Here is a 14,022-nt window from a genome sequence, read left to right on the forward strand (position 1 = left end):
TATGGCCTTGACTAAATACTGATGGAGTTTGTGGATTCAAAAGTTTTCCATAGCCAATGCAGCTCATGTCAAGAGTCTTGGGTGGTCACTGATATCATACGTAAGAGTGTTAATTGCTAAATTAACAACAGGAGTCACCGTGCACTAACTTCCTATGCAGGACCTCAGTCCTCAAAAATTTGTATTATAATTATGTCTAAGTGATCACAAAAGATCTAACATTCTGGGTGCTTCTTTAAACACTAATTAAGTTTCCTTAAAAAAAAGAAGTGAAATTAACTTCAGGGTACAATGACTTTAAACAGCCCTTGTCTTGACTGTTGAGGAACATATTTTTGTGTGTATGTGCAAATTGTTGAATTCTTTACATAGTATTGAGTTGGTCTTCTGTATATAAAGTTAATTGAAAATGGATAATATTGGAGAAGGGGACTGAGAATGCGAGAGGGAGGAGGTGGAGGGGTGGGAGTATGGGTGGGAAGATCACTATATTCCTAAAGTTGTACTTATGAAATGCATGAAGTTTGTATTCCTTAAATAAAATGTTTCTTTGGGAAAAAAGTAAAATGTGTGTTATGTATGTGATAGAAAAGTACTTAAGAACAAAAAAACAGAAATTAATTTGTTCATGTAAAAACATGACAAACTTCAAAGTATTTAAGTAAGTGAAATGACAAGAAGAAATACACACTGTTTGATTCTATTTAAAAACATTCTAGAATAGATAAATTAATTTTAGTCATAGTAAGCAAATCAGTTGTTGCTTAAGAATGGTAGGGGTAGAGGAAATAGGGTAGGGAAACAAAAGAGAATGTGGAAATTTAGAGATAGTAGATGTGTCAACATACTAATATGAGGCCACACTGTGGCAATTACAGTATGTGTATGTATCAAAACTAGTAGATGCATATTTTAAATAAATCTATTGTACAACAATCATATCTCAATAAATCTGTGTAAGAAGTAAAATAAAATAAATTGGGTCACTAATATGGGAAAATGAAATATGTGTATGTAGTAAACGTGTGTGTGTGTGTGTGAGAGAGAGAGAGAGAGAGAGAGAGAGAGAGAAAGCAAGAGAGAGAGAGAGTGCATGTGGAGGTGTATTCCTCGTATCTATAGGAATACACACTGGCCTGGAAAGGTGCTAATTGTATATTTTAAATGAAAAATCAAGTTGCACAAGGATATGAAATATAATTTTATTTCACAAAAATAAGAATATATTTTAGGCAGATAAAAATTAATGAATGAAAAGACTCCAACATTTACAAAATGTTTATTGATATAAAAAGAATATAGTTCATGTAGTTCATAGATACAATTCTAAGAATTTAATGGTACTTTCTCCCTCCCACCCTCCTTCTTTATTACTTCCTTTCTTTTAATTTTTGTGAGAACATGCCCAAATATTAAGTCATTTCTTAAAGTGTTAGATTATGGGGAATTGCTTTTGAAATGTTTATTTTTTAAAAGATGTCTCCCCTATACAACTTCTATCAAGTTGAGGCTCTAGGAGCATATTCTAGACGACAGGATCTGGCTCCACCCTTGAGAGTACATTTAGTGTATCTGCCCTGATCCAGTACTAATCCTCCATCACCTCACTTGGTACACCAGTCATTAGTGGTTGCTGACCCAAGAACTTTGAAGTTTTTTTTAAAAGATCAAAGTCAGCGAACTCTAAAGGCTTCCATAGCCCTGGCAACTCATGACTAGAGCCTAGGGAGATTACTGACGCCATGAACAGGAGTGTCAAATTGTTAAGTCAGCAACAGGAGTCACTGTGTACTTACACCCCATGTGGGATCTGTCCCTAATGTGTCATCTAAAGCCAAGTGATGCTATGACTGGTACTGAAACAGTATTTTTATACTTTGCGTTTCTGTGTGGGCACAGACTGATGAGGTCTTTTCTAATTATATACTGAAGTGATCTTCTGTATATAAAGAGAATTGGAAATGAAAAAAAGAAACAACCTGGTGTTAAAATGGAAATGGCATAGAAAATTAATTAATTTGAAAAAAAAATTATGTAGGATCTCTGTCTTTAATGTGCTGTACATTGCTATTTAATGCTATAATTAGTAATCCAATGGTAGTTTTTTCACTTGATGTTGCTATATGGGCAAAATGTTGAAATCTTTACCTTATATATACTAAACTGATCTTCTGTATACAAAGAGAATTGAAAATGAATCTTTACATGAATGGAAGGGGAAAGGGAGCGGGAAAGGGGAGGGTTGCGGGCGGGAGGGAAGCTATGGGAGGGGGGAAGCCATTGTAACCCATAAGCTATACTTTGGAAATTTATATTCATTAAATAAAAGTTTAATAAAAAAAAAAGAAAAAAAAGTCAAATCAAAGCATTGTTCTTTAAATAAGTGCACCTCACATAGTGAAAATCTATTTCCTTATGCACCAGCATGTTTATATTTCTCCCTCTATTAAGGACAAATTCAGCTTTTTAGGCCAGCCATCCTAAATATTTTGTTGCCTGTTAATTGTGCCTACGTGTCTTAATCATGATTGTATTGGGTTGGGGCTCCATGATATGTCAGGGCCTGTGGAGGTATGTAGAATCTGGCTCTTCAATGCCCTTACTGTGGTCCAAGCAGTGTTCTGCAGTTAAGGTTGCTCAATCTTGTCTCCACCCTTCTACTCTTGAATTTGGTTATATGAAGGAGAGCAGTGATGAGCATTTGTGGTTAGGTCTTGTTATTCTCCTTTGCCCAAAAGTTTCACTAAATAATAACCTATATCCAACAGCTGAACATCTTGGAGAAACAGTCCTATTGGAACATCCTATCAATATATTATTGAAAAGTTCTAGGGATATTTATATTGCTGAGAGTGGCAGAACTAAGAACCAAATGCAATGGCAGGAATAGCAGGGATCTAATGATCTGGATAGCCTGGGACATGGCTGCCATAGCCCATAATTGCTATTGTGAGAACACACGAAAAATTTTTCTTTGTTCCAGACTAACATGTCCCAGGCCAGCATCAGGACTTGGAGTACAGCAAGAACCATACTACCACCGTCATTGCTTCAAAACATGAATAATGTTCTTGATTCAGAGTTCTTGGCAAAGTAAAGCCCTCACCAGAGAGAGTCCAACAGGCAGAGCTTCATTTGTCCAAAAGCACAAATATTCATCTGCTTTGAGTGATGGTATGGCCTGAGCCTCAGCTTCTGGTGAGATGAAGTGCATTTAAACATGCCCCAAATGCACATGGAGTGGCACTCATTCTGTTCGGTGACAGTGAATATAGAGAGATACATTACATACACACAGGCACTGCTTTCAAGGAACCCACTGTCCAGTGAGGAAAAGAGAAACACGTAAATGTAAAACATTATGACTCTTCACAATCTCCATGGAGATTTACTCTCTATATAAAATCTTGTCGTAAAAAGAATAAAACAGTATCTTTTAAAAATATTATTTGTTTATTTGAGAGGCAGAGTTATAGACAGATAGAGGGAGAGACAGAGAGAAAGGTCTTCCATTCCCTTGGCCACTCCCCAAATGGCCACAACAGCCAGAGCTGAGCCAATCCAAAGCCAGGAGTCAGGAACTTCTTCTGGGTCTCCCACATGGGTGCAGTGGCCCAAGCACTTGAGCCATCTTCCACTGCTTTCTCAGGCCATAAGCAGAGAACTGGATTTGAAGTGGAGCAGCTGGAATGTGAACCGATGTCCATATAGAGTGGTGGCACCACCACAGGTGGAGGTTTAGCCATAGTGCCAGCGCCTAAATTAGTATCTTTAACCTTGTTTCACAAACACTTGAAAACTGACATTTCTCCCCTCCACCTTCATGGAACACCAATTAACATCCCTGAGAACATATTTATACTTCAAGAAACTTGCTAAAGACACTAATATAGTCAGATAAATGAATGTTGGAGATGTGGGGAATTGGAGGAGAGACATTAAAGCATGGGTGCTTGTCTAGGCAGACGATGATGGAGTAAATAATGCATAAAAGACGGGTGAGAAGTTGATTTCATTGGAGAGCTCTTTAGGAAGAATATGTGATGGAATTAATGATTGAGTGGAAGCATGGAACTAAAGAACAAAGAATCTTTCCTGTAAGTTTGGTTTGAATCTAAAAATACCATGAATGGGGTAGGTGTTTGGCTATTTGCCTAGTGATTAAGGCATTACTTAGCACACCCACATCCCATATTAGATGCCTGGGTTCAAGTCCTGGCTCATCTCCCAGTTAATGTGAATCCTGAGAGGCAGCAGGTGGTGGTTCAAATGGTTTGATTGCTGCCACCCACATGGGAGACAGAAGGTGAGTTCTCAGTTTCTAGTTTTGACCTGGCCCAGCTCAGACTATTGTGAGCATTTGGGAGGTGAACCAGCAGATGGTAGCTCTGTCTGCTTATCTGTTTGCTTTAAAATAAGTTTTTAAAATAAAATAAAGCAAAAACAATATGAATGTAAAGTCCAAGATGATTTCTGGGCCTTTCCCAAACTACTCCATTTCATATGACATTCAGAAGTTCTATAAAAAAGAAAAATACATTTCCAGCTACCCAGCAAAAAAATTTTTTTAGAAGGAACATATTATCTTTGACAACCAATGTTCTAGAGACAAAGCTGAACTGACTAACAGCACTTGCAGATTTCAGAATAAATGGTTATGCACTGATAGGGCAAGATGCCAAGATCGCTATCCAAGGTGCTGAATCGATTCATCTTGTGATTTGAATCAGTGCTTGGGTTGCCCTTTTGCTTGTGACTATGTTAAGCTCAGCTCTCTGACAGAGTAGCAGCCTTGGCCCAGACCAAACAAGACATCAACTGCCTAGCACATTGGCTGCCTGCTTTTCTCAGGACTAGCTGACTCTGGCTTTTGATCAAGTGAGGAGCCTGATTTCTCATCTGGACTCCTGGAAGATAAGCCAAAGCTTCAAGCTCTCTGTATCTACAGAGTTTAAAAATATCCTGACAGGTAAACATTTCCTATAGAAATAAAACTGACCATCCAAGGGAGAAGATAATTTGTTACTGTGGATGGCTGTTGAGTTGGAGAAACTGATTCTCAGGATTTTATTTCAGCACATCTAGATGTCAGGACCCTGACATTCCACTTTTGCAGGGAACTTCTTTGGGCCATTGGTCTATATGGAGCTCAGCACTCTAAGGGACATATTTTCTACCCCCAGTGGAAAAAACAAACATATTTTGAGGTACTATACAGTAGCTGATATTTAGCATCAAATAAATTAAATGGATTAGAGCTCCAAAGGAAAGAGGATTGGCATGCACTGTAGTAGTTGGGGAAAGCTCCATAGAGAAAATGAATGACTTGGGCCTTGGTGTACATGGAGACTTCAAATATATGGGAAGAGGGTGTGCACTGATGACAGTATTATGGGAATGGAAGTTCCCACAACATATTTGGAAGATATGTAGTTCAGCTTAGAGCTTCCTATTGTTTCTGCATATGGTGTGTCTCATTGTTCCCTCCTACAGTCTCAAAAAACTACCACCCTTGGGACCTTCCCCACTGCAATCACATTATTTTTCTCATACAAAAGAAAGAAGCCACTTTTCAAGTATGTTGATACTTGGAAGAAAATAATTCAACAGTCTGCCTAGAGTACTTTTGGTATTTCCCAGAGACATGCTTGTTCAAGGTGTATGGATCCTTTTAAAATTTCTGGCCCTCTGAGGTGGGCATTTGGCTTAGCAGTTAAGGTGGCAGTGCAGAATAGCTTCATCTCATCAGAGTACATGGGTCCAAGTCCTTGCTCCACTACTGGCTTTGGCTTCCTGCTAAAGTGCATCTCGAGTTGCGTCCCTGCCACCCATTTAGGAGACCTGGATTGAGTTCCTGGTTGCCTGTTCAGCCTGGTATAGCCAGAGTTATTGTGGGCATTTGGGAAGTGAACTAGCAGACGGAGTTCTCTCTCTCTCTCTCTCTCTCTCCTCTCTCTCTCTCTCCCTCTCCCTCCCTCCCTCACTCCTTCCCTCCTTCCCTCCCCTTCTCAAGCTAATAAATAAAAAATAAAAAATTTAAAGCTTCTGGTCCTCAAACCTTAGCCCTGATAATTTTTGCTCCTGGGTGGTTGAGGGATGGTTAATAATGTATAGCTTCCAATCTGTAACAAAATCTGTCTTGATACTAACAAGTCCAATTTAAAAATGAACGGAAAGTGCAGGCAGAGAAGGCAGAGAGGGAGGAAGAATCTTAAAGTGTGATCCTTGATGGTAAAAATGGAAAGATTTCATAGAGAAAAGACTTTATTGACTGAATTTACAAGAACTTTGGTCATGAGTCTCCTTGAAAACTAAACAGTGAGGTTGATTTAACATTCCACTTATCATATTTTTAAAGGGCATTCTGAACATGTTTTCAGCACATTCATTTTCAACAGTTGAAAGATTTCCAGACTTTTGTGTTAAAGAAACAAGCAAAGGAAGAGCCACGGCAGTAAAAATGCAGCCCCAGGAGCTTGATGTGACCCAGACACAGGAGCCCCCTTCTCTGGAGCTTTAACTTTTGAGCCGAAACAGACAAAGCAGAGAACTCCCCTTATTTCCTGTGAAGAGTTACAAGTGGAGGAGACCAGAAGGATTTTAGATTAGTCTCCATCAGGATTTCAGTATCGGATAGGTTAATGTATTTAATGAAAGTTAGTTAAAAACTGATTGATATTGTTTAGTATTATTTAAAACTGACTTAGGTTTTGATGACTGTGTCACACAGATATGGCAAACAGCAAACATCTAGAAATTCTACTTATTCAACTGATAGGACAAGGGGTGTGAATACAGTTCACAAATGTTCACCAGATTTCAAGCACATCCCCAGCTAAGCTCCTCATCACCATTCTTTCAACGGAACTTTTTAGCTAATATGAAATATTTTCTCTTTCCTCCCTTCCCCTCTCCTCCCTCCACTCCTTTCTCCCCCTCCTCTGTTCCTTTAATTGGAAAGGCAGAAAAACACAGAGACCCTCCCATCCTATGGTTCACTCCCCAAATGCCTGTCATAACAGAAGTCAGGAACTCAATTTGGGTCTTCCCTACATGAGCGACAGGATCCAAGACTTGATTCATTATCTGCTACCTCCTGAGGTGTGTATTATAAGGAGGCTGGAATTCGGACTGGAGCCAGTATTCAAACCCAAGCAGCATATTAACTGCTGTGCCAAACACCTGACCCTAAAGGGTAATCTGAATCACACATCCCTGATTCCTCACTAGCTGTGTTCCCTTGAGAGGCACTTCTGTGCTCCTCATTTTTTCATGTCTTTTGCCTTTGCCTCTTCACACTCTTTTAATTAGGGACACACACTCTCCAGTCTTCAAAAGCCATTTTCCTTCTCTCACCTCCCAGCTTTAGTCCATTCAGTCTGTCCATTGTCAATTCACTATTTCCCATTCCTATTCATTTCCTTTTGCACCACAAACAACTGTAATGATTATGCCTTTGTCTTCTGCACAGGGCACCATGGAAAGTCCTCTTTGGGTGTCTGAACCATTAAGAGCACACACAATTAGGTCTCAGGTGTTCAATGTGAGGATTTAAAGTGGTGCTCTGGAAAAACTTCAATGCTGAGTATCTAGAAGAATTGTTTTAGTGCTTATCTTGTACGAAAAATGTACCTATGCAAAATAGGTTATTTGCTGATCTCACAAAATCCATAAAGTACTAGTGCCCTCAAAAGAAAGAATGAAAGGGTATTTATTAGCGTTTCTTAGTATCCCTGGGAAAGGAGGTCTCATGTATCTCCAAATATTAATCATGTCTCTGTTCACTTCCTGCCTTTTTTATACTGAACAGTCCCTACTGAAATGAGTAAGGGACAGCTGGTACCAAGAGTAGCACACCTTGGCTATTACATGCTCTACTTGAAGAAACTGAGGTGCAGAGAAAAGAAGGGCAGCTGGCATGTTCTCCTAAGAGCAGATGTTTAGCAAATGTCTATGTGGATTAATCATCATGTGCTAATTACTATTCAATCTTGAACATATAAAATAGAGATGTATTTTTAAATATATGTACCAAACTTTAATTTCCATTTCACACTCAAAACTTCTGTACAAAAAAAGGCAAAGCAGGCAGAAAGATTACAATGACTTCAGCAAACAATGTATGACAACAGTTTGGGGAATGCAAAAGTCTTATACAGATGTAGCAGTAAGATTGGGTTCCAATGTTCTGGGCCCTTTAAGATAGAATCGCAGTGTTAATTATTCACATCCAGAAAAAATTATAGCTGTCTAGGACACAAGATTGAATAAGAAGTCTCTGAATTCTACTGCACAGTTGGATCCCAAGATTGATGAGCCTTCATTTTTTCTTTTGAGGAAGTATGAAATAATTTTTCCTTAAATGTGATGATGTATCAAAAGCCTCAGTTTACGATTAATGCCTTTATATGACTGTGATGACTAAAAGTTGATGAAACATGGTATTAATAGTTCAAAGGTAACATCCAAGTCTTCCTTTCTGGTTGTTAATTAACACTCCAGCCATTTAATGGGTCAGCATAATTCAACATATCAATTTCCACATGTTTTTGCCAATTACTAGTGGCATGTGAAAAATTTCTGAGAAGAGAGTTATAACATCAAAGTAGTAATGTATCTGAGAAACATAATATCCATTTTGTTGTTTGCCCAAAAATAAGTATCTGAGTCATGGAAAACACTGTTTATTTGAAAACTATGAGACATCAAATATGAAATATTGACATTGACATTGTCGCTAGCACTTTCCCCTAAACCACCCACAGGCTTGGACACACATGCATGCAGCATGAAACAAGTGGTTGTTCACGGACTCCTGATGCCTGGAGGACAGTCTGTTAAGAGAATATGTCTCCCACAACAGCTCTGGTGTGGACCCAAGGCCTCTCACCAGCTAGTGATCACAGACATTCAGTTAACCTGTCCTCCTGATAATCAGAGGCAACAATTCAGACCCTGGACTTTCCAGAATCCATCTACTGGAATATCTTGGCTTTGAAAAACAGAGGCCTGGCTAACTGGAACAAGCCAGCAACCCCTCATATATGTTTGGTCCTATTTGATAGAAAGGGTAATTAAAAAGTATAAATGTGCTCAACTATTTACTCTGAAATACATATTATCTTTCAAATTATATATATTATATATATGTGTATATATATACATATACATAATTCGACAGATAATCTAATATTTTCCCACTTAGCCAGCTGTGGTCTATGAGATGCATGACTTGGATTCAAGTCCCTGATGCCTCAAGAGCCCTGTAGTGGTTGAAAAACCCTTTCTTCTCCTCAAGCCTTCATCCCGCCGCCTGATAAAGGAGGACAGGGGACGAGATCATGCTAAACACTGCATATCTAGTTCTAATCTTGACAGTTGTTGCCCAAGTGGAAATCAGGGCTGCTAAATCGAAGACTTCTTAAGGAGAATATTTAATGACCTTACTCATCTTGTGTTACCACATTTTCTGGCTTCTTCCAAGGTTTTAGGATCCCTATGTGTGAGAAAATCTTGGAGGCCACTCAGTAGATTTGTGTTCTGATGAAACTCATTCCAGGCAGCTGTGCTTACTCAACTTGAAATCCCCATAAGGATAGGGCTTTACCTCTCTCTGTTGACCGATGTTTAGATATAGACCAGAGAATTTTTCCTGCCACTTGACTGCATTTCTTTGCTAAAACAAAACAAACAGTTCTTCCCTTTTCTTATAGGACTAACGGGAATGTGGGCTGGCCACTGCAGTCCAGAAAGTACTGGAATCTTACAGTTCATTTCTTGGGCTATTGGGAATGATGTGAAACTCTGATGAATCCAAACCAATAATCTAGGATTGGACTTATTATTCATAACTGCTGGGAGAGTTTTTCCTTCTTGTAGAAGCAGACAAGTAATAACACAGGACAGACTGAGGGGTTATGTCAGAGGGTCCAGTTCCATCCCACAGAAGGTATTCACAGGCTGCATGGTGACAAAGGAAGAGCTGGAGTCAGGAGGACATATCCTGGGTTTCAGGGCCTAACATGTGGGAGCCACCTCCTCTCTGACCACACCCTCCTGGTATCATTTTCCACTGGAGGTCAGAATAGAAGGAAGTCAAGATTCCATTCCAATTCAGCTCTGATCCACAGAATTACTGCAGGCCTTGGAATGTCATTCATTATCAAGAGAAAGTGGACTGCTGCTTACTGAACTCTATTCACGAAGGAAAGATGGCAGAGTAGTCATTTCATTGGCTCCCAGCCGCCAAAGATCATGGAGATGATCAGTTTTAGTTGCCTATTTTATAGATGAGGCAGGTGAGATGCAGAGAGCTTAAGCAAGTTTCCCAAGGTCACACTGTAAAGCATTAGTAGGGCTAGGGCTCCATCCAGGTACTCAGTTTTCATTCTTCGGAAAGCTAGCCAGGTAGAACAGGGAGGAGCTGCTTATTAAACACCAGGTAACCAGAAAATGGTAACACATGCCTGGTGCACCAAGAACAGAGCTCCTATCGGGAGGATTGTGCACCCGGCACTTTAAAGGTTGGCAAATTTACCCACAAGCTCAAAGCTGGGGCTCCATTTCCCTGTTGCTACAGGCGCAGGGCTGAAGCAGGGAGATGAAATGTTTTATTGTCTTCATGCCCCTCCGCTAGCCTGTCCCCCACTTCCAACACAACCACCTGTATCAGCTCAGCTGCAATAGACATCTCTCTATTCCTGCTGCTCTTTCTCGATTAAAATAGAGGTGATTTTCCTCTTGCGAAATTAAAAGGGAACATTAGAGAGATATAAACCAGACAGAAAAGGAATATGCTGATTAATAAAACACATGCCCACAGAAAAGTTGCACGTGTGGCTCCTGTCTGAGGAAAGAGAGCGGGTGTACTGAATTCAGAACAGTTGGGTTGGATTTGCCATGTGCATTTTTCTCTTCTCCGTCAGGATCACAGTTGTGTTTCCTGTAGTTGAGCTGCCACAGGAAATCAAATACTTCATGTTTCTCTAAGCTATGCTTCCCAGAGAGATAACACATCTAGAATTAAAGCACTACCACAAACTATTCGGAATTTCTGATTGTGACAGGTGTGATTAAAGGACTCCAGTAGCAAAGATCAAAGTCTCCAAATTTTGCCTTTGGAGAAGGGGATTTCATTTTGAACATCAAAGGTAAGGCTCTCAAGTCAATTTATGTTCTGCTGGGTTGAGTCAGTCAGGATACAAATTAAGGTCCATATATTTCAGTGACAAGGAGGAAATGGTTATGTAAATACACGAGTATTAACATCAATCTGTATTAAATTATGTAAACATATACATCTTCTGAGGTCAGCACATAGATCCTCTTCTCTGGGCAGAGCTCTACTGAAGCATTGCTCGAATCTGTTTGGAAGTCGACTCATCATTCAAGTGCTTTGTAGTGAACCTGAATGGAGAGAGAGTGGCGGAGGTCAGCCTGCAGACAGCACTCTGCAAACGCTTCGGGAATGACTCCCTGCCCATCTTTACCTTGGGAAATACAAGTGATATTTACAAATCCAATGAGAGCTTGAGTCTTTATACAAAGAGCCATGTGCTGCAGAGGTCATGGCAAAAGGAATATTATTATTATTAACCCAAGTAGATTTTAATTTTTTAAATTTTACCTAGCCAAAGCATTACACGGGACGTATAAGCAATCTAATTTTCCAATGAGGTAGACATCACATGATTGAGTGCCGAATTTTGGGCAGCGAGGCTACCTCTGCCGAACCAGATTACAAATGTGATTTCTCTAAAACGTCTGTGGGTCTCTGTTTTCATGGCAACTATTATCCTCATGGTTACGACAAGGGGGCACAAATAAGGGTGAACAAACAAAAAAGTGGTGCCATCTGCAGCCTCGAAACTGGTGTCCATATCTTTTGTGCAAAAGAAAAGAAAGAAATGAACCGGTCCTGGGCATTCCACAGAAGTTTCCAATTCACTCACAGTAGTTTGGCAGTGAGGTTATCGCCTTCATTTTACATGGGAAACTGAGATCCAGAGATGGCCCACTCCAGACCACAAAGGTGCCCCGATTCATGATTTGTGATTTCTGACCTGAACCTTGGTCTGGCTGCCTCCAAAGCCAGCTCTTTGCAGTTCACCACGTCTCTCTGAGTTCTCAGGGGGAACTTAACACCTCGGGCTACACCCTGCCTTTGAAGAAGTTTTATTTGATTGGATGAAGCTGGGACATTCAAAACATTTAGACACTAAAGTCTTCTTACTGTGTGTGGATAAGCCAGCATGGTCTGTAATAGGCATTAATTGAGGAAACGTTGATTTATCCAAGGATCTGGAAGGCTCTTATGTTAATACTGATAACAACACAGAATATCACACTATTCTGAAGGATGATGACTTAGTAACATGGCAAAACAGGCTCAAGCTCATTGTCTAGCCTGTTCGTTTTCATGTGCATCTCCGTTACTTCATTTGTTAAAGGGGAAAATAGATTGCCTTCCATCTGAGTTGTGATGGTTGAGGGGGACAATGTGATTGTAACTGGAGCACAAATCGCATGTGTTGTATATAGATAGACAATTTTGCACCCATTCCACTTACACCTTTTGAACACTTATGCATGCACAATGTAGGTGGAATGGAGGGATAACAAAGGTGAATAAGCTGGCAGGAACCATAAACTCTCCAGATTATTTGCACAACGGTATGATTCATTAAATTCCCATAGATGTGCTACAGCTAAAAATAAGAATCCCCTCTCAGAAGAGGATGAAGCACATGCCTGCTTGGGAAAAGACAGAGATCAAGTACTTAGGCATTACTTGTTTGAGTGAGGAGCTGGAATAAGCCACGGCTGGTCAAATATTTATGCATTTGGACAGTATACAGCAGAGGTCTTAACTCTTAAAGCTGTACATGTGAACCACGCATACATGTGAACATGCAAACAAGACAAAACACACACACACACACACAGGGTGTCTGGGTCCCTGGCCCAGAGACTCTTATTCACTTTGGGTCCAGTACTTAGTCTCAGTGTTTCCTGAGGCTATCCCCACAATCCCAAGGTGCAGCCAGGCTTGGGAACCACTGACCAAGACAGAAAGTGAGTCCCAAGGGCTGCTTCTCCTGAGATGTTCACACTACTCCCCAAGCATCTTGGCCGAGTCCGGTGGGACCATGCCCTGTGGGATCCCACAGATGCAAAGGTAGGGTCTAGCTTAGCCATTTACTCTATGGCATCCATCTCTGAATCTCATTTTCTTCCACCTGTAAAAAGGGGATGCTAAAGATGGTGCTGGCCTCAGTAGGTTGTTGGGAAGATGAAACATGTGGAAATATAGCCGAGGTTGACTGATGAAGGGCTGGCTGCCCCATATAAGTTTACCACCGAGCTGGGCTCACCTGAGGGCATTCAGCAGCCCCTCCACGCTGTCTGGGGCCTGTTCCTTCAAAACCTTTATGCAGCCTTTCATCTAGAAGAAAACACAATGTTGCGTCAATATCCTTGTAATCTGGTCCATATAATACCTATCCATAATAAAACCTGTTCATCAGAGTATCACATTATTCTTGCCCATAGAAATTGAATAGAGAGATGAGTTTGGCTTTCTTCCTCCCTCTGAGTTTCAAGAAAATTCTGTATGACCACAGTCATTGTCAATTTTCATACTGCACTGCAATTGTACAATTTACTTGCCTGGCACTTGAGGACAAAGACTTGAGGCTTCGATCTTCTTGTCTTGTACTTCACAGGCAGGTGCAGTGTGTTCCCTCTGCTCAGCCCCCGCTGAGGTTTACTGGCTGCATTACAGACCTGATGATTCTGTATCACTCTTCTGCCCAGAAGGCTTCCCCTCTTCACCTGCCCCCCTTGGAAACCCTTCATACCTCTTTTTTCTTTACTGAGTACCAGAGATCACCAACTATAGAAGGCTCTTTGGACCTCACTAGCTCACCAGATATAAATTAGCACAGTTTCTTTGTGTTCCCAATGCCACTCTGCCAGTGATCAGAGAAGCTTAGAGAGTTCAGGGTTCAGGTTTGCCTCCTG

General features: G+C 40.5%; 1 protein-coding gene across 3 annotated transcripts in view; it reads right to left on the reverse strand.

Moving 5' to 3' along the window:
* Nucleotides 1-8,037: 8,037 nt before the first annotated feature.
* The window catches only part of CYRIA (CYFIP related Rac1 interactor A), a 113,612-nt gene continuing 107,627 nt past the window's right edge, over nt 8,038-14,022 (reverse strand). For all 3 annotated transcript variants that reach the window (XM_062208977.1, XM_062208976.1, XM_062208978.1), the window contains 2 exons: nt 13,374-13,444; nt 8,038-11,406 (listed from right to left, as the gene is read on the reverse strand). In XM_062208977.1, coding sequence (XP_062064961.1) covers nt 11,343-11,406; nt 13,374-13,444 — 135 coding nt within the window. In that variant the 3' untranslated portion in view covers nt 8,038-11,342. The remainder of the gene's footprint in view (nt 11,407-13,373; nt 13,445-14,022) is intronic.

This window comes from Lepus europaeus, chromosome 13 (genome assembly GCF_033115175.1).
Source record: "Lepus europaeus isolate LE1 chromosome 13, mLepTim1.pri, whole genome shotgun sequence".
In the NCBI taxonomy this organism is placed as follows: domain Eukaryota; kingdom Metazoa; phylum Chordata; class Mammalia; order Lagomorpha; family Leporidae; genus Lepus; species Lepus europaeus.